At 39.2% G+C, this 25,325-nt stretch overlaps 1 protein-coding gene across 6 annotated transcripts in view; it reads right to left on the bottom strand.

The window, feature by feature from the left end:
* Positions 1–25,325, bottom strand: part of LOC147361913 (ATP-binding cassette sub-family C member 4-like) — a 195,388-nt gene that overhangs the window by 17,103 nt on the left and 152,960 nt on the right. For all 6 annotated transcript variants that reach the window (XM_086330224.1, XM_086330221.1, XM_086330223.1 and 3 more), the window contains one exon: positions 10,644–10,733. In XM_086330224.1, the coding sequence (XP_086186350.1) occupies positions 10,644–10,733 (90 nt within the window). The remainder of the gene's footprint in view (positions 1–10,643; positions 10,734–25,325) is intronic.

The raw sequence follows: 25,325 nt of genomic DNA, 5'->3' as shown, positions 1-25,325 counted from the left end.
ATCTTAGAAGCCCAGGCATAATTAGCAAGCATGGCGGGTTCTGCGCTCCAGATGGAGACTCAGCCAGAATTTGAGAGAGAGAGCGACATGGGGAGACCAAGTTTCGGTGAACAAGGCCCGCACTTTATTTTCCAAAGTAGTTTTTATACCTTAAGTTGTGCATAGAGGATAATGGGGGAAGGGGTGGAGTCATGCAAGGACAGCAGTTCCTGGTCCTAATCGAAGCCAGGCTTTCAAACTTATCATATGCAAAAGTTCAGGTGAATTACATCATCTTCTGGCCAGGAGGCCTGTTAACATTTTAAGAAACTTATTTTTCTCTAAAGGTGATTATTCCAAAGTCAGGCGCCAGCCTCCAAAAAAGCATTGGACAGAGTTGCATTCCTATAGGGCAAAGGTGAGGTGGGCTCAATCAAGAAAAGAATTAACTCAAGGGTGCAAGGTTACAAACATTGAGGCTACTACTTACATTTCTATACACACATTATATCAATCAATACATTGCCAAGGACACAGTAGGTAAGGAGTATGGAGACTTAGCAGCAAACATTGGCCCAATAAGTGAAAAACCCTTCACCAATACAATTTCTAATCAATCTTTTAACTACTCAAAGGAATCTGTGTTTAGACCATTTAGAACATCTCCTGCCTCTCACAGCTGGGAAGCTCTGAACAATCACATGTGGCTGGAAAAACCTATTCAGGCAGGCTAGAGGATATCCAAAGGAGTTTGTAGGTTAAATACTGTCACACCCAGGAATTATTAACTGGAGCTGTAAGCTAACTCTTTTTTCAGAGAGAGGTAGTGGGGGACAGACCCCCATAAAGTCAGAGGTGTAGGTGAAAGCACAAAGCAGAAAGTAGGCAGATTCTGGTTTTGGGGGTAGATGCTTGAGAATTTCCAGGGGGACTCCTGAGGCTCGATCCCACCTTTGCGTATGCCAAGCCTCCTTCCTCATGACCTTTGCCATGGGTGGAGCTCCTGTTCCCAGCAGTGATAGAATTCTAGTTGAGCTATTCCAGATCCTGAAAGATGATGCTGTGGAAAGTGCTGCACTCAATATGCAATATGCAATATGCACTCAATATGCAATATGCCGGCTCCTGGCAATAGTCCATTTGCTGCAGCTATAGTAAGTCTGGGAGAAGGCAATGTCACCCCACTCCAGTACTGTTGCCTGGAAAATCCCATGGATGGAGGAGCCTGGTAGGCTGCAGTCCACAGGGTCGCTAAGAGTCAGACACGACTGAGCGACTTCGCTTTCACTTTCCACTTTCATGCATTGGAGAAGGAAATGGCAACCCACTCCAGTGTTCTTGCCTGGAGAATCCCATGGACAGAGAAGCCTGGTAGGCTGCAGTCCATGGGGTCGCACAGAGTCAGACACGACTGAAGTGACTAAGCAGCAGCAGCAGCAGAGAACGTCTGCAAGCAGCAATGAAGAACTAGCACAGCAAAAAAAAAAAAAAAAAACCGGAGGATTAAAGACAGGCAGCCTGGGCATAAGTCCTACCTAGCTCTGCCAACTGGGCAAGTTACTAAACTTACTCTGCCTTAGCTTCCTAAATTCTCAGACTATAATACCATAATTATAAAGGTGGGTACCTCATAACATTGATAGAGTACAAAATAAATCAGTACATGTAGAATTTACAGCAGATCAATAGATATTGCCCATTATTACTAATGCTTCCAGTATGCTACTGGGGAAGAGTGGAGAAGAATTACCAATAGCCCCAGAATGAATGAAGCAGCTTGGCCAAAGCAAATATGATGCTCAGTTGTTGATGTGTCTGTTGGTGAAAGTAAAATAAAATGGCACAAAGAACAGTATTGTATAGGAACCTGAAATGTTAGGTCCATGAATCAAGGAAAATCAGACATGGTCAAGCAGGAGATGGTAAGAATAAACAATGACATTCTAGGAATCAGCGAACTAAAATGGTTGGGAATGCGTGAATTGAATTCAAATAGCCATTATATTTACTACTGTGGGCAAGAATCCCATAGAAGACACAAAGTAACCCTCATAATCAACAAAAGTCCGAAACACAGTACTTGGGTGCAACCTCAAAAATGAATGATCTCAGTTTGTTTTCAAGGCAAGCCATTCAACATCACAGTAATCAAAGTCTATGTCCCTACTACCAAAGTTGAAAAAGCTGAAGTTGATCAGTTCTGTGAAGACCTAGAAGACCTCCTAGCTGCTAAGTCGCTTCAGTCGTGTCCAACTCTGTGCAACCCCATAGACGGCAGCCTACCAGGCTCCCCTGTCCCTGAGATTCTCCAGGCAAGAACACTGGAGTGGGTTGCCATTTCCTTCTCCAATGCATGAAAGTGAAAAGTGAAAGTGAAGTCACTCAGTCATGCCCAACTCTTAGCGACCCCATGGACTGCAGCCTACCAGGCTCCTCCGCCCATGAGATTTTCCAGGCAAGAGTACTGGAGTGGGGTGCCATTGCCTTCTCCAAGACCTCCTAGAACTAACACCTAAAAAAGATATTCTATTCATCATCAGAGATTGGAATGCAAAAGTAGGAAGTCAAAATATACCTTGAGTAACAGGCAAGTTTGGCCTGGGAGAACAAAATGAAGCAGGCAAAGGTTGATTGAATTCTGCCAAGAGAATGCACTAGTCATAAAAAAAAAAAAAAAATACTCTTTTTCAACAACACAACAGACAACTTTACACATGGGCATCACCAAATGGTCAATACTGAAATCAAAATGATTACATTCTTTGTAGCAGAAGATGGAGAAGCTATACACAATCAGCAAAAACAAGACTGGGAGCTGACTATGTCTCAGATCACCAACCTCCGATAGCAAAATTCAGGCTTAAACTAAAGAAAACCATGAAAAACACTAGACAGAGATTTATGACTTAAATCAAATCCTGTACGAATTTGCAGAGGAGATAACAAATAGATTCAAGGGACTAGATCTAGATAACAGTGTGCCTGAAGAACTATTGACAGAGGTACATAATATTGTGCAGGAGGTGGCAAACAAACCATCCCAAAGAAAAACAAAAGCAAGAAGGCAAAGTGGTTATCTGAAGAGGCTTTCTGAATAGCAGAAGAACGAAAAGAGGTGAAAAACAAGGGAGAGAGGGAAAGGTACATCAGATTAAACACAGAGCTTTGAAGAATAGGTAGGAGAGATAAGAAGGCCTTCTTCAATGAACAAAGCTTAATAACACAAGAAAACAACAAAAGGGGAAAGACTAGAGATGTCTTCAGGAAAACTGGAAACATCAAGGGAGCATTCTGCCCAAAGATGATCACAATAAAGGATAAAAATGGCAGAGACCTAGTAAATGCTAAAGAGATCAAGAAGAGGTGGAAAGAATACACCAAAGAACTATAAAAAAAAAAAAAATCTTAGTGAACTGGATTACTACGATGGCGTGGTTAGTCACCCAGATCCAGACATTCTGGAGTGCAAAGTCAAGTGGGCCTTAAGAAGCACTGCTGTTAATAAAGCTAATCGACGCAATGAAATTCCAGAAGAACTATTCAAATCTCTAAAGGACAATGCCATCAAGATTTTGCATACATTATGTTGGCAAATCTGTAAGACTCAGCAGCGGCCACAGGACTGAAAAAGGTCAATCCTCATCCTAATTCCCAAGAAGGGTAGTACCAAGAATGTGCCAGCCATCAATTGTACTCATTTCCCAAGCTGGTAAGGTCATGTTTAAAATCATCCATGCTAGGCTTCATCATTATGTGAATCAAGAACTTCCAGATGTCTAAGATGGATTTAGAAAAGGAAGAGGAACTAGAGATCAAATTGCCAACATTCACTGGATTATAGAGGAAGCAAGGGAATTTCACAGAAACATTTATCTTTGTTTAATCAACTATGTTAAAGTCTTTGACGTGTAGATTATGACAAACTGTGGAAAGCTCTTAGAGAGATGGGACTATCAAACCATCTTACCTGTCTCCTGAGAAGCCTGTATGTGGGTCAAGAAGCAACAGTTAGAACCCTGTATGGAATAACTGATTGGTTCAAGATAGAGAAAGGAGTACAACAGGGCTGTCTGTTGTCACCCTGTTTGCTTAACCTACATGCTGAGCAAATCATGAAGAATGCCGGGCTGGATAAGTTACAAGCCTGAATCAAGACAGGCTAGAGAAACATCAATAACCTCAGACATGCAGATAATACCACTCTAATGGCAGAAAGCAAAGAACTAAAGAGCCTCTTGATGAGGGTGAAGGAAGAGAGTGAAAGAGCAGGCTTAAGACTAAATACTAAAAAAAGAAAAAGAAAGAAAAAAAAAAAAAACTAAGATCATGGCATCACATCCCATTACTGCATGGTAAATAGAAGGGGAAAAAGTGGAAGTAGTGACAAATTTCCCCTTCTTTGGCTCCAAAATCACTACAGATGGTGACTACACCCATGAAATCAGAAGATGATTGCTTCTTGGCTGAAAATGATGACAAACCTAGACAGTGTGTTGAAAAGCAGAGACATTACTGTGCCAACCAAGATCCATATAGTGAAGGCTATGGTCTTCCCAGTGGTCACATATGGTTGTGAGAACTGGACCACAAAGAAGGCAGAATGCGAAAGAATTGATTCCTTCAGTGTGGTGCTGGAGAAGATTTCTGAAAGTCCCTTGGATAGCAAGGAGATCAAACCAGTCAATCTTAAGGGAGATCAAGTCTGAATATTTACTGGAAGAACTGACGCCGAAGATGAAGCTCCAGTCTTCTGGCCATCAGACAACTCACTGGAAAAGTCCCTGATGCTGGGAAAGATTGAGGGCAGAAGAAGAAGAGAGTGTCAGAGGATGACAAGGCTGAATGGCTTCACTGATGCAATGAACATGAACTTGGGCAAACTCCAGGAGATGGTGAGGGCCAGGAAGGCCTGGCGTGCTGCAGTCCATGGGGTAGCAAAGAGTCAGACACAACTGGGCAACTGAACAACAGTAACAACCTCCTAACATTGATAGAGTATAAAATGAATCAGTACATGTAGAATTTATAACAGATCAATAGATATTGCCCAATATTAGTAATGCCCTCAGCTAGCACCTCTTCCAGAGAAGGCAATGGCAACCCACTCCAGTACTCTTGCCTGGAAAATCCTATGGACGGAGGAGCCCGGTGGGCTGCAGTCCATGGGGTTGCGAAGAGTCAGACACGACTGAGCGACTTCACTTTCACATTTCACTTTCATACACTGGAGAAGGAAATGGCAACCCACTCCAGTGTTCTTGCCTGGAGAATCCCAGGGATGGCAGAGCCTGGTGGGCTGCCATCTATGGGGTCGCACAGAGTCGGGCACGACTGAAGCGACTTAGCAGCAGCAGCAGTGCCTCTTCACGTTCTGCTCCATTTTCTTCCTTTGCAGGTATCAGCATTGAGACTTTGTTACATATGCACAGGCTTGTTTTCCATCTTCTCCAAGAGAATTTAAGCTCCAACAGGGCAGAGACTTTGTCTCTTGATGACTGTGATAGCCCCAGAATCTGTAACACTGCCTGTCTAACAAGCTCTCAGAAGATATTTGTTGGCTGTATGAATGAAGGCATAAGTGAATCTCCTTGTGTGATATGTCTGTTCCTATAAATTAGAAAATAAATCCATATAGATAAATAATTTTATATAACACTATTTTCTTATTAAGAATAAGTGTAAAAGGAATGTATTGTTATAACAATTAACTGGCTCCAAGATATCATAACATCACACTTTAAACAGTGGAAAGCACTGAAAAAGTTATTATTTAAGGAAAATGGATCAAATAATATTATGACTCAGGGAATTAAAACAGGGGCTCTATAACAATCTAGAAGGATGGGATGGGGAAGGAGATGGGAATGAGGTCCAGGAGGGATAGGACATGGGTGTGACTATGGTTAATTCTTGTTGATGTTTGACAGAAAATAACAACAAAATTCTGTACAGCAATTTTCCTTCAATTAAAAAAATAAATAAATTAAAAAAACTATAATCTCAGTACAGAATACTTCAGATTGTTTTTGAGCTTGGGAAAAAATAGAATATAGCAAAATTGAAAAATAATAAACTGAAATGTAAGGCACTCTATCACCTTAAACATTTTCAAAATAATCTACTAAATGTACTGTATATACCAACCAGGCACCAGCACCCCTCACAGGCAGTCAACATAGATGTCAGATAGTTTCTATATTTTGTGGAACCTTCTTACTTTTCAAAAAGAAAGGCTGGTGTGGGCTAGAATGAGACAGGGAAATGCAATCAACAGACAGGGAAGAGGTTTTACTAGAGCAGGACCAGCAGTAAAAGAAATCGAGGGAGAGCCCCTTCACCAAAACATAAGGCCCCAGGAAATGGACATATAAACTGTCCCACAGCAAGGACTGAACCACGTGATTCCTAATGCACGTGCTGCTGATGCCCAGATTTCTGTATCTTGGTTTTCCTCTGTGATGAGACATTTTGTTGTTCAGTCGCTCAGTCATGTCCGACTATTTGTCAGACTGCAGCACACCAGGCTTCCCTGTCCTTCACCATCTCCTTACTGGATGCTAGGGGCTGGTGCACTGGGACGACCCAGAGGGATGGTATGGGGAGGGAGGAGGGTGGAGGGTTCAGGATGGGGAACACATGTACACCTGTGGCGGATTCATTTCGATATTTGGCAAAACTAATACAATATTGTAAAGTTTAAAAACAAAAAAAAACTAATGCCCATTGAGCTGATGATATCATCGAACCATCTCATCCTCTGTCTCCCTCTCCTCCTCCTGCCCTCAATATTTCCCAGCATCAGGGTATTTTCCAATGAGTCAGCTCTTTGCATCAGGTGGCCAAAGTATTGCAGCTTTAGCTTCAGCAGCAGTCCTTCCAATATATATTGAGTTGATTTCTTTTAGGATTGACTGATTTGATCTCCTTGCTCTCCATGGGACTCTCAAGAGTCTTCTCCAGCACCACAGTTCAAAAGCATCAATTCAGCCTTCCTTATGGTCCAACTTTCACATCCATCCGTGACTACTGGAAACACCATAGTTTTGACTATATGGACATATGAGACATACTTCTGTCCTAATAAAGATACTATCAGTGTTGACCATTTGACTGTGTGCTTTCTTCCCAGTTTTGATGTAATAGCCCATATACTTAATTCCATATCCTAGAATCTAAGCTGTTTTGTTTTTGTTTTTAGAAGCAAGACTTCAATGATTCATTTTGAGAGTTTTATCTACTGTGATCTTTTAACCTTTGATAAAGTGCTTCATTTTCAGGTACATTCCTGTTACATTTGTGGAGTTGCCTTTGCACCCCAATCAGCACTAATTTCTGATGAACTTTTGTCAGTTTATAGTAAGTTAATTAGTTTTCAGTATATGAAAAATGTATTTTCAGCATATTTTGAAAAATAACCAAGATGAGACAGGCAGCATCCACAGGACTGTATCCCTTCTGAATGTCCACCTCTCCCAAGGAAGAAGGAAGAAATAGAACTAGAGGACTTTAAAAGAGGAAACATAGTGGTTTCCTCCTACTCACTCTCAGGCCAACTCTGTGAGTTTGGGTTCACATGTCCAGTTTGGCATCATTTATAAACTAGTAACTAGGGTTTTGATTTCACTTAAAAATTGATCTCACTGATTTAGTGATACCTCTTAGAGTGATGGGCTTCCCAGGTGGTGCAGGGATAAAGAATCCTCCTGCCAGTGCAGGAGATGCAAGATACGTGAGTTTGATTCCTGGTTTGGGAAGATTCTCTGGAATAGGAAATGGCCATCCACTCCAGTATTTCTTGTCTGGAAAACTCCATGGACAGATGTTTCTGGTGGAGTATAGTTACATAGGGGGTCGCAAAGAGTCAGACATGACTGAGCATGCACATGCATGCACTTAGAGTGATTAATCATCCCATTATTCTTTTTCTCTAGGAATGATTTATCACATTTGTATGTTTTTCAATGAAAGATTTGGTAGGTTTTCTTTAAAACAGTCATAAAGAAGCAATTCCTAGAGAAACACAATGATGGGATGATTTCTCCAAGCATTATCACTAAAGCTAACATGGTCAATCCCAGAAGCAATACATCTAAACCACACACTTCACTTTTGAAATAAACTCATATTTATTTCTTTTTATAGAAACCTCCAAATGTACTTTATTTTATTTTTTTTTTTACAGAAAATTTTAGAAGAAGGGCCTCTGTCCTTGAGTCATTTGTATCCCCCATAGCAATGATCTCCACTCAAAGGGTAGATCTTAGTATTATCTACCACTTGTACCACCTCATCATTTTTAGAATTTAGATTAGCATTGACCCTCTGTCCATGGAACAATATGTTCTGAAATTCTAGACTAATTTTGCTACCTGAGAATCCATGAAAAAAAGATCTCAAACTTGGAAACAAATAGGAAAATAATTAACTAGTACTTCCTTTTTTTTTAAGATGTCATAATTTCACCATTAAATAATCCTGTGAGTTCAAGATCAGCAGATCATCCTCTCTTGTTTTTCACATTTGATGGTTAACTAATCTCCCCACCTCTTCTCTTTAGAATTGCACTGTAAAAGACTCACAAACTTAAATGAAATCAGAGGTGTAATTCTTTTCAGGCAGGAAAAAGTGAAGCAATTGGCCCAACTTAGGAAAATAAAATCCCCACAGTTGCTGGAAAGCAGGGTGGGTGTGTAAAGACTGTGTGCTTACATCCTTCAGAAACCAGAATTACTGGATGGACATTGTCAGACCTCCAAATCTGCCTGCTCATAGTCAAGGCTCGCCTACATTTTACAGGTTTCAGAGCTTCCCTGGAAGGGTGACTCTAAATGGCACACACAACAACTCAAAACATCACGAACAATTGGTCACTCAGATTTGCACAGTAGAAATTTTTTTAAAAGAAATACACCGCACTTCTCTGAAATGAAAAGATCAATAAAACATCTAGCAGTTATTTTTTCATGTCAAAATGTATTTTTCCTATTTTCCTCTAAGAGTATTATAGTGTCTGGTCTTACATTCAGTCTTTAAATCATTTTGAGTTTATTTCTGTATATGGTATTAGGGAGTATTCTCATTTCATTCTTTTACATGTAGCTGTCCAGTTTTCCCAGCAGCTGGGAAGAGGCTGTCTTTTTGAAGAGACTGTCTTTTCTCCATTGAAAAGAGAAAAGACCATCTTTTCTCCATTGCACATTCTTGCCTCCTTTGTTATAGATTTGGTGACTATCTGTGAGTTCATCTCTGGGCTCTCTAGCCTGTTCCATTGATTTATGTTTCTGTCTTTGTGCCAGTGCCATACATCTAGAGTACTGCAGCTCTGTAGTGAGTTGACCAAAAAATTCATTTAGGTTTTCCCATAACATTTTATGTAACAAAATTTTTGACCAACTCAGTATCTTAAATCAGGGAACCTTATTTCTCCAGCTTAATTTTTCTTTCTCAAGAGTGCTTTGACTATTTGAGGTTTTTTGTGTTTCCATACAAATTGTAAAATTTGGGGCTGTAATTCTATGAAAAATGTCATTGGATTTTTCTGATAGGGATTGTACTGAACCTGTAGATTGCTTTGGGTAGTATAGTCATTTTCACAATATTGATTCTTCCAGCCCAAGAACATGGTATATCCCTCCATCTGGTTGTGTCATATTTGGTTTCCCTTGTCAGTATCTTTTAGTGTTCTGAGTACAGGTCTTTTGCCTCCTTAGGTGGGTTTATTCTTAGGTATTTTATTCTTTTTGTTGCAATAGTAAATGGGATTATTTTCTTAATCTCTCAGACCTTTCATTGTTAGTGTATAAGAATGCACATGCTTATTTTTTAAAAGCACAAGACTGAGCTAGGTTCTATGAGAAATTAGAAGTCTGTCTACTGTTTAGATATCTAGACTTTCTGCCATCAGTAGAAGTGATTTGTAAAACAAGGGAAAATATACAAAGTACTTTGTATTAAAATACACAAGGCAATGGAAACTTAATAGTCAATTTTTTTTTTCATTCAATGGTAAGGAAATTCAAAGAAGTGGGGAAAGGGAGAACATGATACAAATAACAGAAAATTCTCTAGAAATGAACCTGTCCACATAAAAAGTAAGCAAACACTCTAGGGTTCTGTTAGCTGCATTCATGCTACAGCATTAAAATGGCATAATCACCAATAAATAATCATTAGCACATTCCAGTTATATATTCTATCTTTATAAACACTTTCCTGTGAAACTGCATAGCATTTTATTGGTATAATCTGTCATATTTTTAAGTTAATAATGAAAAATTACTATTGTCTCCACATCATGGATGTTTCCTAAGACCAGAGGAATAAAATGAACATTGGAGGGTAATTAGGGTAATTAATTCACCAGGTCACTAGTGGAATTTGATCCCACAGCTTTAACATCTAATTTAGTGTTCTGCTAAGGACAAGATAATGTATCTAGTTGCTCACAGTATTAGGGAAAAAGCAAAAATAGAAACATGAAGCATTATATTGTTGGTTTTCATCACCATCATCAATACACACATTTTAAGTGCACTCATGTCATCAGAATTTTCCTAGGAGGTAAACAAAGTCAGTTAAACTGATAAGCTCCCTTTAATTACCTTCAATGTTAAAAATGTATATACACATATACTCATACTTACACATTACATTTAATAAATTACCTCTTCTAAGACTTTCCACAGTTCCACATCCATATGCTCATGAAAGGGATCCAGATTTTTCCTCATTGTTCCAGTAAATAAAACAGGTTCCTAAATGCAACAAAATAGTGAATGTTTTTACCTTAACCTCTTTTCATTTTATTCCAGTGCTTACAGGACAGAAATAAAATATAAAATATCAAAATTCACTGTGATCATTAATAATAAGGTTTCAAATGTATATTTACAAAATAGTATCTCTAAAATAATTTTCCATTGTACAAAGCATGCTACTAAATATCCTCTGGACTATTGAACACTAACAGAAGGTAGTGTTGAAGAAGCTTTTTCATATTAAGAAAGAAACTGAAGAATAGAAAGGAAGATCTGTTTGTTTATTTGTTTTAAATACCTTCCTGGTAATGAATATCTACTTAAACACACACACAAAATGATGATATAAGTATTTGAGAAACTTTACATCAAGATTTACATAAATTAACTGTCAATCCTGGTGTGATGCTGGGAAACATCAAAAGCATGATTAGTTGAGGTTTGTGCCTCAAAGCAAAATTGTGAACTATTTTCACATTGCAATGAAGAATAAACTAGGATATTTTCTCCATTTGGTAAAACAGTATTCTGGGATGGGGACTCTCTCAATAGGTGTGAATGAACATCCCCACACATGCAAAGAGAAGTCAGCTCCTGGGGCCTGTGGCTCCTCTGTCCATGGAGAGAGATTCTGTGATCCTGCACCAGCTGGTCCCACATTCTCTCACCTGTACATCAGCACAGAACACCTCAGAGAGCCTCGTTACTAACTTCAAAGCCAGGAGGACCTAAAACCCACTGTGACCTGTGTCATAATAATATTATTTTAATTTAATAGCTCCTTTTATTCATCTATTTTAGGAGGAGCCACAGGTAAATTACTCTGGAAATGCATCCCTCTTCTTGTGGCTCAGATGTTAAGAGTCTGCCTGCAATATGGGAGATCCGGGTTCAATTCCTAGGTTGGGTAGATCCCCTGGAGAAGGAAATGGCAGCCCACTCCAGTGTTCTTGCTTGGAAAATCCCATGGATGGAGAAGCCTGGCAGGCTACAGTCCATGGGGTCACAAAGAGTTGGACATGACTGAGCGACTTGATTTTCTTTCTTTTCTTTCATTCTGTGTTTAAGAGAGAATCTTGTACATAAACTCATGTAGGCCATTTAAGTTTCTTATGGAAGGCTCAAGTAAGCGAGGACATAAAATATGAGCAGCAGAGAAGAGCCCAACTGGCTCTTTTCAACGAAGGGGGCAGAACAAGGGGATGCACACGTGTAGGAATAAGAGGAGACTTGATTCTTCCACAAGTGCCCGGGAACTGATCAGAATCACCATGTTCAATTCCTGCCTGGACTTAGAGCTGTTCTGTTCCTCATCATTTCACAAAAGCCTGAGAAGGAAAATGAATATAGATAATTCTTCACTCCAGCCATGAAGAAGAATGTCACTCGGAGCGCCTCCCACATCGTCTTTCCCTATTGTCTTAGTTTTAAGTCTTGTAAGAGAGAAATGGATGCAGAAAGCACATGGTAGGCCATCAAAAAAAGATGTACCCCTAAGTAGAATGCAAAATTAAAAAGACATTATAAGGGGAGCTACATTTGCACATTGTTGAGCAAACAGCCAATATGCTTCTAAAGCACTGAAAATCACTGGTCACAGGATGTTTCAAAATGGTTACTGAATTGAACTGAAAAATCACAAGAACCACATTTAAGGCCTCCTTTAAAACTCTGGAATTTAGGATCAAAGACTAAATAACCATCTAAGCAATGGTAAGAGTTCCTTGTCAGGGAATAATCATCATTCTACTTCAGATTTTTAGAAAACGTTTTATTCTTTGTAAGATTGCAACATGCAGGCAATTTCTCTTCCTTTAGCTGTTTCCATTAGATTTACACATATGACGTCACCAGGAAAGAGGAAACTGGTCTGTGATATTCCCCCCTTTCCTCTGACTCTCCTCCACCTTCCCTCCAAGGATCTAAACTATGGCAGGATTTTACTCTGGGGCCCAAAACAAGAGACGTTTCAAGCATTTGTGTTTGAGGAGATAAAGGGCTTGAAAAAGGCCAGCTTAAGCAACCAGCTTTGAGCTCAATTGGGAAAAGTGAGATGTGGTCTCTCTGCTTACAATGATGACAAGAATGCTTTGCTCACCCTGGCTTACACGACCTGAACACTTTTTCTCTCAGGTTCCTCTCATAAAGCAAATTCACATCCTGTTAAGACGTCTAAGGTATGAAGCATCAACCTGGTTTTCAAAATATAGTCTATTAAAGTGCTATCTAAGATAGTCTATGAAAAAAATCAGCTTATTATTTTTTTAAGTTCTTATTATTTATCATTTTTATTTTTATATATTTTATTTTTTTTTACTTTACAATATTGTATTGGTTTTGCCATACATCAACATGCATCTGCCATGGGTATACACATGTTCCCCATCCTGAACCCCCCTCCCACCTCAGCTTATTTTTTAAAGACCTTTCTTCCTTCCTTAAACAATGAAAAGTGTCACAGTATTAGCACATTTGTGAAGGGCAGTTTTGGTGATTCAGGAGAACAGGCACAGTGTCCTCATTTAAAATTCAGTCACCAATTACATAATTAGAGCCTCTTTTTATTGTCACCTCCCTCACCTTCTTCTCTTGGGAACACTCTTTGAAGGGGATGAAGTTCTTTAAAGACTAGGGGACTAAAGCAGGATTCTTTGCAGAAAGAGGAGTCCCTCACTTCTGAGCCCCTGACCAGTGCCTGCAGCTGCTTCAGACTGAGCTTTTATCAGAGCCCTCAGACACTACGTAGGCCTTAAGGAGGTTCTGCTAATTATCACCAAACCACTGCTGAATGTCATACAAAAAACAGAAATTAAGCATTTCCCATTGTAATAAGGGTCCCCACTCAAGTCTATACCATCAATCTAAAAGGATATATTGAGAATTATGAACGTTTATTTTGCAGTATTAAATGGAAGATACAGTTTAGTAAATACGACTATTTCTCTTTGCTAAGACATTTCAAAATCAGTAAAGTTTTAATCGAAACTTGCTGAATAAAAAGAATGACTAATTAAAAGTTTAACTGATTGAAGTTATATTTTTCTTTAAAGCTGGCAGGCAATTTTTGATCAGTCTGTTTTAATATGTCAGTGTTTTATGCATAGTGTTCATTTCAGTTTCTACTCATTCTACTTCCAACATTTGCCAAATAAGAAACCATTATCTTCAAAAGGTAATAAATGTGCCCACAGTAAACATATACCGCAAGGGCAAATAAGGGTCAAATGAATGATCATTTCTGATAGATATTAAATTACCCACCTCTAAGCAATAAAGTTAAGAAATTAATCTTATAAATAAGTGCAGGCAGAACAGTGTAGAGATTTATGGTAGGACACACAACCTACATGTAAATATACACTATTTATTGTCTCTTGCATTTTTTCTGAAGGTACACAATTAAACCTCATATAATAAGAGTAAGCAGCTCAACAGGTAAAGAATCCACAATGTAGGAGATGTGGATTGGAACTTTGAGTCAGGAAAATCCCCTGGAAAAGGGAACACCTATCCAGTACTTTTGCCTGGAGAATCCCATAGACAGAGGAGCCTGATGGGGGTACAGTCCATGGGGTCACAAAGAGTTGGACACGACTTGAGCACACTCTTGCACAACTGGCACCACAGAGTCAGGAAAACAGACACTTATTCAATGTAATATTTTAAGTGGAGCATTAGATTCAAAACTGTTTTTCATCATGGTTTAAAGTTTACACTATTTAAATTTATCATTTGTGCTATATTCCGTAGTAATTGTTTCCTTTGTTACTAATATAATACAAGTTCATTTGGATGTGCGTAGAGAAATTAACTGACAACACGGTGTCACTCAGGCTCTCCTGCCCCACTCTCTCCCCACCTCTTACCTTGTGCTCTGTAAAAAAAACATACTACTGACATTGGTAGTACTGGGCCTGAGCACCCACTTGGTGATGGGCCACTTTCGTCTGTTTTAGTATATCAGTAGACTTTGAAGACTCCTGGCTGCTGCTGCCCAGAGAGAACAAAACTTTCTGTAGTCCCCACAGCTCCTCAAATCTTCTTCTAGCTTCCCCAGTGGCACCTTATCTACCCTGGGTCTAGTGAACCATATGAGTGGAAAGACAGTGTGTGACCCAAAAATGGCCACTCTGAATCAGAACATTTAATGTAGTACAGCGATCATACTAGACCCTTTGTAGAGGGTGCTAGAAGACGAACCTCTCATTATCTTACAAAGAAACCTAACCACTAGCCTTCAGAGGCTTAAAAAGACCTGGGATGAAGGCAAAAAACATACAAGTGGTTACAAACAAAGCAGATGAAGCACAGCACTGTACCCTGATCATGTCAGTCCCAAATCAGGAAACTGCATTCCACTGAAGTATATTTTCAAGTGTATCTACCACTGCGGCTTCCTTTGTAAAATGTATAAAGGCTATGTTTTCATTTTTAATCTGAGTAGAAAGGCTACATTTTCATTTCTAATCTGAGCACCTTATTTAAGGGGTAGAGTGAAAAAGTTGGCTTAAAGCTCAACATTCAGAAAATGAAGATCATGGCATCTGCTCCCATCCCTTCATGGGAAATAGATGGGGAAACAGTGGAAACAGTGTCAGACTTTATTTTTTGGGGCTCCAAAATCACTGCAGATGGTGACTGCAGCCATGAAATTAAAAGACGCTTACTCCTTGGAAGGAAAGTTATGACCAACTAGATAGCATATTCAAAAGCAGAGATATTACTTTGCCAACAAAGGTTTATCTAGTTAGGTTAGATCAGATCAGTTGCTCAGTCATGTCCGACTCTTTGTGACCCCATGAATCCCAGCACGCCAGGCCTCCCTGTCCATCACCAACTCCCGGAGTTCATCCAGACTCACGTCCATCGAGTCAGCGATGCCATCCAGCCATCTCATCTTCTGTCATCCCCTTCTCCTCCTGCCCCCAATCCCTCCCAGCATCAGAGTCTTTTCCAATGAGTCAACACTTCACATGAGGTCACCAAAGTACTGGAGTTTCAGCTTTAGCATCATTCTTTCCAAAGAAATCTCAGGGCTGATCTCCTTCAGAATGGACTGGTTGGATCTCCTTGCAGTCCAAGGGACTCTCAAGAGTCTTCTCCAACACCACAGTTCAAAAGCATCAATTCTTTGGCACTCAGCCTTCTTCACAGTCCAACTCTCACATCCATACATGACCACAGGAAAAACCATAGCCTTGACTAGACAAACCTTTGTTGGCAAAGTAATGTCTCTGCTTTTGAATATGCTATCTAGGTTGGTCACAACTTTCCATCCAAGGAGTAAGTGTCTTTTAATTTCATGACTGCAGTCACCATCTGCAGTGATTTTGGAGCCCAGAAAAATAAAGTCTGACAGTGTTTGCACTGTTTCCCCATCTATTTCCCATGAAGTGGTGGGACCGGATGCCATGATCTTTGTTTTCTGAATGTTGAGCTTTAAGCCAACTTTTTCACTCTCCACTTTCACTTTCATCAAGAGGCTTTTGAGTTCCTCTTCACATTCTGCCATAAGGGTGGTGTCATCTGCATATCTGAGGTTATTGATATTTCTCCTGGCAATCTTGATTCCAGTTTGTATTTCTTCCAGTCCAGCGTTTGTCATGATGTACTCTGCATATAAGTTAAATAAACAGGGTGACAATATACAGCCTTGACGAATTCCTTTTCCTATTTGAAACCAGTCTGTTGTTCCATGTCCAGTTCTAATTGTTGCTTCCTGACCTGCATACAAATTTCTCAAGAGGCAGATCAGGTGGTCTGGTATTCCCATCTCTTTCAGAATTTCCCACAGTTTATTGTGATTCACACAGTCAAAGGCTTTGGTATACTCAATAAAGCAGAAATAGATGTTTTTCTGGAACTCTCTTGCTTTTTCTATGATCCAGCGGATGTTGGCATTTGATCTCTGGTTCCTCTGCCTTTTCTAAAACCAGCTTGAACATCTGGAAGTTCATGGTTCACATATTGTTGAAGCCTAGCTTGGAGAATTTTGAGCATTACTTTACTAGCGTGTGAGATGAGTGCAATTGTGTGGTAGTTTGAGCATTCTTTCGAATTGCCTTTCTTTGGGATTGGAATGAAAACTGACCTTTTCCAGTCCTGTGGCCACTGCTGAGTTTTCCAAATTTGCTGGCATATTGAGTGCAGCACTTTCACAGCATCATGTTTCAGGATTTGGAATAGTTCAACTGGAATTCCATCACCTCCACTAGCTTTGTTCGTAGTGATGCTTTCTAAGGCCCACTTGACTTCACATTCCAGGATGTCTGGCTCTAGGTCAGTGATCACATCATTGTGATTATCTTGGTCATGAAGATCTTTTTTGTACAGTTCTTCTGTGTATTCTTGCCATCTCTTCTTAATATCTTCTGCTTCTGTTAGGTCCACACCATTTCTGTCCTTTATTGAGCTCATCTTTTCATGAAATGTTCCTTTTGTATCTCTGATTTTCTTGAAGAGATCCCTAGTCTTTCCCATTCTGTTGTTTCCTCTATTTCTTGTCTAGTCAAGGCTATGGTTTTTCCTGTGGTCATGTATGGATGTGAGAGTTAGACTGTGAAGAAGGCTGAGTGCCAAAGAATTGATGCTTTTGAACTGTGGTGTTGGAGAAGACTCTTGAGAGTCCCTTGGACTGCAAGGAGATCCAACCAGTCCATTCTGAAGGAGATCAGCCCTGGGATTCCTTTGGCAGGAATGATTCTAAAGCTGAAACTCCAGTACTTTGGTGACCTCATGTGAAGTGTTGACTCATTGGAAAAGACTCTGATGCTGGGAGGGATTGGGGGCAGGAGGAGAAGGGGACGACAGAGGATGAGATGGCTGGATGGTATCATTGACTCGATGGACGTGAGTCTGGGTGTACTCCAGGAGTTGGTGATGGACAGGGAGGCCTGGCCTGCTGTGACTCATGGGGTCGCAAAGAGTCAGACACGACTGAGCGAATGAACTGAACTGAAATGAGTGTCTCTCTTTCAAGAATGTGGGAATCACATGAAGTTGCTTTAATCTTGTTTTCTTTTTCTTCTTTTTTAATCCTAAACCCTCTGAATGAACTGATCATCACCCATAAAGTGAGTGAAGGTCACTCAGTCATGTCCGACTCTTTGCGACCCCGTGGACTATACAGTCCATGGAATTCTTTAGGCCAGAATACTGGAGTGGGTACCCTTTCCCTTCTCCAGGGGATCTTCCCAACCCAGGGATCTAACTCATGTCTCCCACAGTGCAGGTGGATTCTTTACCAGCTAAGCCATAGGGAAGCCCAAGAATCCTGGATTGGGTAGCCTATCCCTTCTCCAGTGGATCTTCCTGACCCAGGAATCAAACCGGGGTCTCCTCCATTGCAGGTGGATTCTCTACCAACTGAGCTATGAGGGACGCAGCTATAATCATCACCCATATTCAGACAAAAACATTCTTTTCCAAGAAATGAAAAAGAATTTAAGTCCCTAAAGTCCTCCTTCAGGGGCTCCAGGAAGCAATTCCATGGGATTTAATGGAGTCTTCAGTGTCAGGAACAAAGGGCCAACTGCATTAGGCTAGATTCCAGTGTATATCTTAACAACAGTAAAGAAATGTATAGTACATCCACCTATTTTCTTTTTCTTTTTCTCTTTTTCTCAACAAGAAACAATGGAAATAAAGCCAGGTAATCACAGAGAAGTCATAGAGACAGCTCTACCTTCACCTTCGACCTACTGCAGAAAACTCACAGAATGGAAATAAGAAAGAGCAGAGAGGGCTATTTAAAAACTACCAAGTTTTTGCTTTGATTTTTAAAAAAACTATTAAATATAAAAATGAATCTGATTAATCAGGATAAAGATGATGGCTGCTGATCTGTGCCAACACTTGCAGTGCAAACATAAATACTGAATGTGTATGGAATCCCTCTTAAACTGCAAATATTTCCTTTGTGCCAACAGCATAAGGGGCTCTTGGTGCAGAGAATCATCTGAAGAGGGTCTGAAATCCATTTTCCACATCCTTTCAGATAAGCAGCTACTCCAGAATATAATCTCCCCTTGATATTCTTTATGGGGAGCATACTTACCTAAATACTTCAGGTTGTGAGCACAAAGGATACATACACTTCATCTACCTGTTATGTTTAAGAAAATTATTTAGGAAAAAGTTTCATTTTTGCTTTTCCTGAAACTGTGAACACAAAGTGAGGAGTACTTTCTTAAGAATACAGTATTTGTCTCTGAAAGTTCCCTACCAGACTCCAGGACTGATGGTCTATGTCACCACTACCCTGCCTCTGGTTCCTATGCAGGTCCTTGATGATGTCACACCTCCCTCACTTCTGACCTGCTCATGGTGGAGTCAACAGTGATGGGGGTGAGCCTGGGGGAGAGAGAGATGACACTGGAAGCTCACTGCTACTCCCAGGATCACAGGGAGCGGGGAACCAAGTAGGATGATGCAGGCCTGGATCACCTAAGTGGGGCAACTCACAGAAACAGCTCCCCCTCTACAGAGTCTGCTCTCAGCTTCCCAGGTTCCCTAAATCAGGATATTGAGACACAGGCATCATTGCTTCCTATTGGTACTTAAACAAGTAGCTTAATTAACCAAACCAACAGATTTTCTCCACTTCCACAGCCAGCTAGACATTGTAAAGAGAAAGGGCTCTTGGCTGGGGAGGAGTGAGATTTTGAGTATCTTTCCCTGACACTTATTAGTCCATGGTGTATAAGTGAATAAATCTGTTTCTAAACAGATACTGTCCAAATAACAGACATAACATTAGAAGTAGTATCTTCCAGTTTTGCTTTATACATATTCATGTTTGTTATGGTTAGGGGAATCCTTTTTAGTGGGTTGGTAGGAAAAAATGGGAAAATATCTGATGAGAATATCATTCAACAAACATATTTTTTTAAAAAGACAATTCTTTTTTTTTTAATTTTATTTTATTTTTAAACCTCAAACACTGTATTAGTTTTACCAAACATCAAAACGAATCCGCCACAGGTATACATGTTACCGTTTATTAGCTATTTGGTTCAGAGTATGTTACAAATCTCCCTGAGCCCTTATTCCATTACCGGAAAATAGGCTCTACTGTGAGAACCTGAAACATCAATGAAGCTCCTAAAGTGATGCTAACATAGACCAGTGAAGCCCAGTCCAACGGGATGACAATGAGGAGCCATGTTTGGAAACTGCAGGTGCAGTCAGTGGATCATGATATCAATTTTGGGCTTGTGACCATCATTTTGTCTTTTGTATGAACTAAAATATAACATATATAATAGAAAATATTGGAGCACAGTGCAAGAATAACATTGTTTCATAAAATTTTTGTTTCTCGTGTGTGTGTCTGTATGTGTGTGTATGTGTGTGTGAGAGAGAGACGTTTGCACAAGCATGAAATCATAATACGAAGCAGTTTTACTGTGGATTACAGTCAACAGCATGTTGAAGTCACTAATAGAACAGTTAGCTACTCAGGTTCTGGAGTTGGGAATCTCCTCAAATTTGAACAATGCTTATATATTTTGTAAATTGATTCCTTGTTGGTCACATCATTTGTAAGTATTTTCTGCCTTTCCATAGGTTGTTTTTTTTGTTCTGTTTATGGTTTCCTTTGCTGTGCAAAATCTTTTAAATTTCATTAGGCCTCATTTGTCTATTTTTGCTTTTGTTTCTTTTACTGTAGGAGATGGAACCAAGAAAATATCACTGTAATTTATGTCAAATAGTATTCTGCCTGCATTTTCCTCTAGGAGTTTTGTAGTACCTGGTCTTACATTTAGGTCTTTAATTCATTTTAAGTTTATTTTTGTATATGGTGTTATAGAATGTTCTAATTTCATTCTTCTACATGTTGTGTCCAGATTTCCCAGCATCACTTATTAGAGAGACTGTCATTTATCCATTGTATTATATAGTCTCACCTTCTTTGTCTTAGATGAATTGACCATAAGTGTGGGGGTTTATTTCTGAACTTTCTATGTTATTTCACTAATCTATATGTCTGATTTCTGTGCCATTATCATACTGTTTTTATTAAAGTAGCTTTTGTAGTATGGTATGAAGTCACAGCATGTGATTCCTCCAGGTCTGTTCTTCTTTCTAAAGACTGTTTCTAGTATTCAAGGTTTTCTGTGTTTCCATAAAAATTTTAATTTTTTTGTTCTTGTTTTATGAAAAATATTATTGTTAACTTGATAGGAATTGCACTCAATTTGTAGGGTACCTTGACTAGTGTGGTCATTTTAACAATATTGAAACTTCCAATTAAGAACATGGTATATCTTTCCATGGACTTCCCTGGTGGCTCAGATGGTAAAGCGTCTGTCTACAATGCGGGAGACCTGGGTTCCATCCCTGGGTCAGGAAGATCCACTGGAGAAGGAAATGGCAACCCACTCCAGTACTATTGCCTGGAAAATCCCATGGACAGAGGAGCCTGGTAGGCTACAGTCCATGGGGTTGCAAAGAGTCGGACACGACTGAGTGACTTTTTCATTAAAGTAGCTTTTGTAGTATGGTATGAAGTCACAGCGTGTGATTCCGCCAGGTCTGTTCTTCTTTCTAAAGACTGTTTCTAGTATTCAAGATTTTCTGTGTTTCCATAAAAATTTTAATTTTTTTTGTTCTTGTTTTATGAAAAATATTATTGTTAACTTGATAGGAATTGCACTCAATTTGTAGGGTACCTTGACTAGTATGGTCATTTTAACAATATTGAAACTTCCAATTTAAGAACATAGTATATCTTTCCATCTGTTCACGTTGTCTTTAATTTCTTTAATCAGTGTCTTACAGTTTCCTTTTGCCTCCTTAAATAGGTTTATTCTCAGATTTTTTGTTCATTTTCTCATGCAATGATAAATGGGTATTTCCCTTAATTTCTCTTTCTGTTTTCTTGATGATAATGCATAGAAGTGCAACAGATGTCTGTATATATAATAGCTTATAAATCTCAATATCAAAAAAACAAACTACTCAATCAAAAAATAGACAGAATGCCTAAGAAGAAATTTCTCCAAATAAGAAATACACATGGCCAAGAGGGACATGAAAAGATGCTCAATATCACTAATTATTAGATAAATGCAAATCCAAACTACAATGAGGTATTGCCTCACATCAGACAGAATGGCCATCATTAAAAAGCCTACAAAAAATAAATAGTGAAGGAGGTATGGAGAAAAGAGGACCCTTATACACTGTTGGTAAATTGGGAATGTAAATTGGTACATTATGGAAAACAGTATGGAAGTTTCTTAAAAAAACAAAAAAAAACAAAAAAAAAAAACAAGAGTTATCATATGACCCAGCAAACCCACTCCTATCCACGTATCCAGAAAAGACAAAAACTCTAATTCAAAAGATACATGCTCCCCGATGTTCACAGCAGCACTACTTACAAGACATGGAAGCAACCTAATTGTCCATTGACAGATGAACTGATAAATCAGTTGCTTCCATGTCTTGTTAAGTAGTGCTTATAAGACATTAAGCATCTCTTTATCTGTTCAACTGATAAAAGCACCTCTTTATCAGTTCATCTGTCAATGTATATTTAGGTTGCTTCCATGTCTTGTTAAGTAGTGCTTACAAGTAGTATGCATATATATATATATATATATATACACATGCATATATATATATATACATATATATAGCACTATATATATATATACACACTATATTTATATATACATACACAGTATATACACACAAAGACATACACATAGAATATTACTCAGTCATAAAGAAGAATGAAATAATGCAATTTGTAGTAACATGGATGGACCTAGAGATTATCATACCAAGTAGGTCAGAGAAAGACAAATGTAGTATGATATCACTTATATGTAGAATCTAAAAAAGATTATATAAATGAACTTATTTATAAAACAGAAATAATCTCACCAACATAGAAAACAAACTAGATTACCAAAGGGCAAAGCAGGAGGAAGGGATAAATCAGGAATTTGTGATTAACAGATACACACTACTGTATATATATATTAAAAAAAAAGAACAAGGATCTATTGTATAGCACAGGTAACTATACTCAGTATTTTGTAATAACCTATAATGGAAAATAGAATGAAAAAGAATATACTTGCTCACACACATACATACACACACACACACACACACACACATAAAATTGAATCACTTTGTTGAACATTTGAAGCACTGTAAAGAACCATACTTCAACTTAAAAAAAAATAAACAGACACACACAGAATTCAAACCCTGACTTCACTGCTTGCTGCTTACCTGGGCAGTGGGTTAAGCTCACAGTTGTTGTTGTTTAATCACTAAGTCATGTATGACTCTTTTGCAACCCCATGGACTGTAGCTGTCAGGCTCCTGTGTCCATGGGATTTCTCAGGCAAGAATACTAGAGTGGGGTGCCATTTCCTTCTCCAGGGAATCTTCCCAACCCAGGGATCAAACCCACGTCTGTGCACTGGCAAGAAGATTCTTTACTGCTGAGCCACCAAGGATGCCCTAAACTCACATGTTGTGGTTTTTAAATCTGTCAGATAAGGAAAACAGGAGAATTGTGAGGATTAGCTAGGACATGGTAGGGATAAAGTCTAAAACCTGTTAGGGATTCCACAAACTTTTGAAAATATTACTAATACCTGTGTAGCTTGTAAGAGTCTGCAACAAGCACTGGAACAACAGAAATGAGAGACACAGGCCCTGTCCTTAAGGACAGGGAGACAATAGTTAAGAATATGGGGAGAGCTGAGAAAAAGGCCAGAGGTCTTGGTGGGGGACTGGAAAGTAAGAGTGTGTACAGGGTGGTAGTCAGGAAAGAAGCTGGTGGGAAGGGAATATGAAATCAAAATGAAATTAAAAGTGATATTCTCTCCTTTTGTTCCTCATAGAAAAGAGGTTAGACGTATTTTTCTGGTTTACTTTTCCCCAAAACTCCTATTGTGTGTGTTGGGTTGGTGGGGGGTGTTTTTCTGGTTTTTATTTTTTGCTTTACTGTTTAAACTTATATAAATAATTTGGTTTATAACCAATAAATATAAATAAAATCACACAAAAAAACATAAATAGAAATTGAAAAGCAAAATTGTTTCAGAATGTATTACTCTTTTTATTTAAGTAGAAACAATCTCTGAAAGTCCAGTGCCCCAATCCTTAAGAATAAAGATAATTACTACTGACTGAGCATTCTCAAGAACCAGACATGGAACACAAACATTTTCTCACCCAGCTACATCTTCACAACACATCTGTGCAGCAGTAATTCCTAGATCTAGTTTAAGGATAAGGAGTCTGAAGTTTGGAAACCGAGTGACTTCATCAAGTCTCAACAGTTGTAAGAGGCACAGCAGGAATTAAAATGTGGGTCATGGTAACATTTGGTCTAAATTCTTAAATATTCTATCCCTGGCTGCCTTCTGTATGATTTCCTGAGACCTTTCACATTGCAGGGTACCAGGGTCTAGCCCCGGTTGGATCCAGGAATATCTTCAGGAGGATGGCTTTGGTGAAAGAGTAGCAAAAGGGGAGAGACAGAAGCTTGATCTGACTGGTTTACATGGGAAACCAATAAAGTTCGTGACACCAAACTTGCTCTGACCACGGAGGCCGCAGGCGCCCTCTCGAATAGCTGAAGGTGCCCCACCTTAGGTACCTTCTCGAGTGGGTCTTAGAAGCCCAGGCAGGTAAGTGGTCTCAGAGAGCCCCCACGCTCCGATCAGTCATCCTGAAGGAAGAACAGAGAAGAAAAGGAGAGAAAAGGAAGCAAGAACAACACGGGGAGACCAAGCCTGATGAGCGAGGCCCGTGGCTTTATTTTTAAAGGGAGCTTATATACCTTAATTTGTGCATAGAGGATAATAGGGGGTATAAAGTCATGCAAAGTCGGCAGTCCTTGATCCTTATTGAGACCAGCCTTTCTTTTCTGTAAACTTATCGTATGCAAATGCTTTAGGTGATTTACATCATCTTCTGGCCAGGAGGCCTATTAACATTTTATGACTCTTTGTTCTGATAAAGGTTAGTTAACCAGAAAACTTTTTTTTTCTGAGTGATCATTTTAAAGTTTGGTGCCATCCTCCGAAAGTGTTAGATAAATTTGCATTCCTATAGGGCAAAGGTGTGGTGGGCTTGCAACAAGGAAAGAATTTATTACCTTAAGGATCTAAACTTGCTAACACCAAGGCCACTACTTATTTTTTTCTATATATCAACTATATTAATTATAATCCCAAGGACACAATACAGGGGACGTGGAAACTTGGCAGCAAGCATTGGCTCAACAATGAAATCCTCCACCAGTTCTATTCTAATAATTTCTAACTCTCCGAGAGGCTCTATATTATTTGAATATCTTAAGCTTCCCATGCCTCTCACAGTTAGGAGGCTGTAAACAATCGTATGCGTAGCTGTAGGAGTCCGGATAAACCTGTCAGGCAAGTTAGAGAGCCATCTGAGGGGTTTGGATTGAAACACTCCTACTATGCCCAGGAGGCTAATTAACTAGAGCTCTAAGTTGATTTTCTTCAGAGAAAGGTGGTCGGGGATAGCCCCCCGTTAATGTCAGAGGAGTTGGTGAAAGTCGTAAAATAGCAAAACAGACAGATTCTG

The sequence above is a fragment of the Bos grunniens genome, chromosome 12 (assembly GCF_055505025.1).
Source record: "Bos grunniens cultivar Pamir isolate PY7600 chromosome 12, Bosgru_T2T1.0, whole genome shotgun sequence".
NCBI classification, from domain to species: domain Eukaryota; kingdom Metazoa; phylum Chordata; class Mammalia; order Artiodactyla; family Bovidae; genus Bos; species Bos grunniens.
The sequence above is the reverse complement of the archived record's forward strand: the minus strand, read 5'-3'. Positions and strand labels throughout refer to the sequence as shown.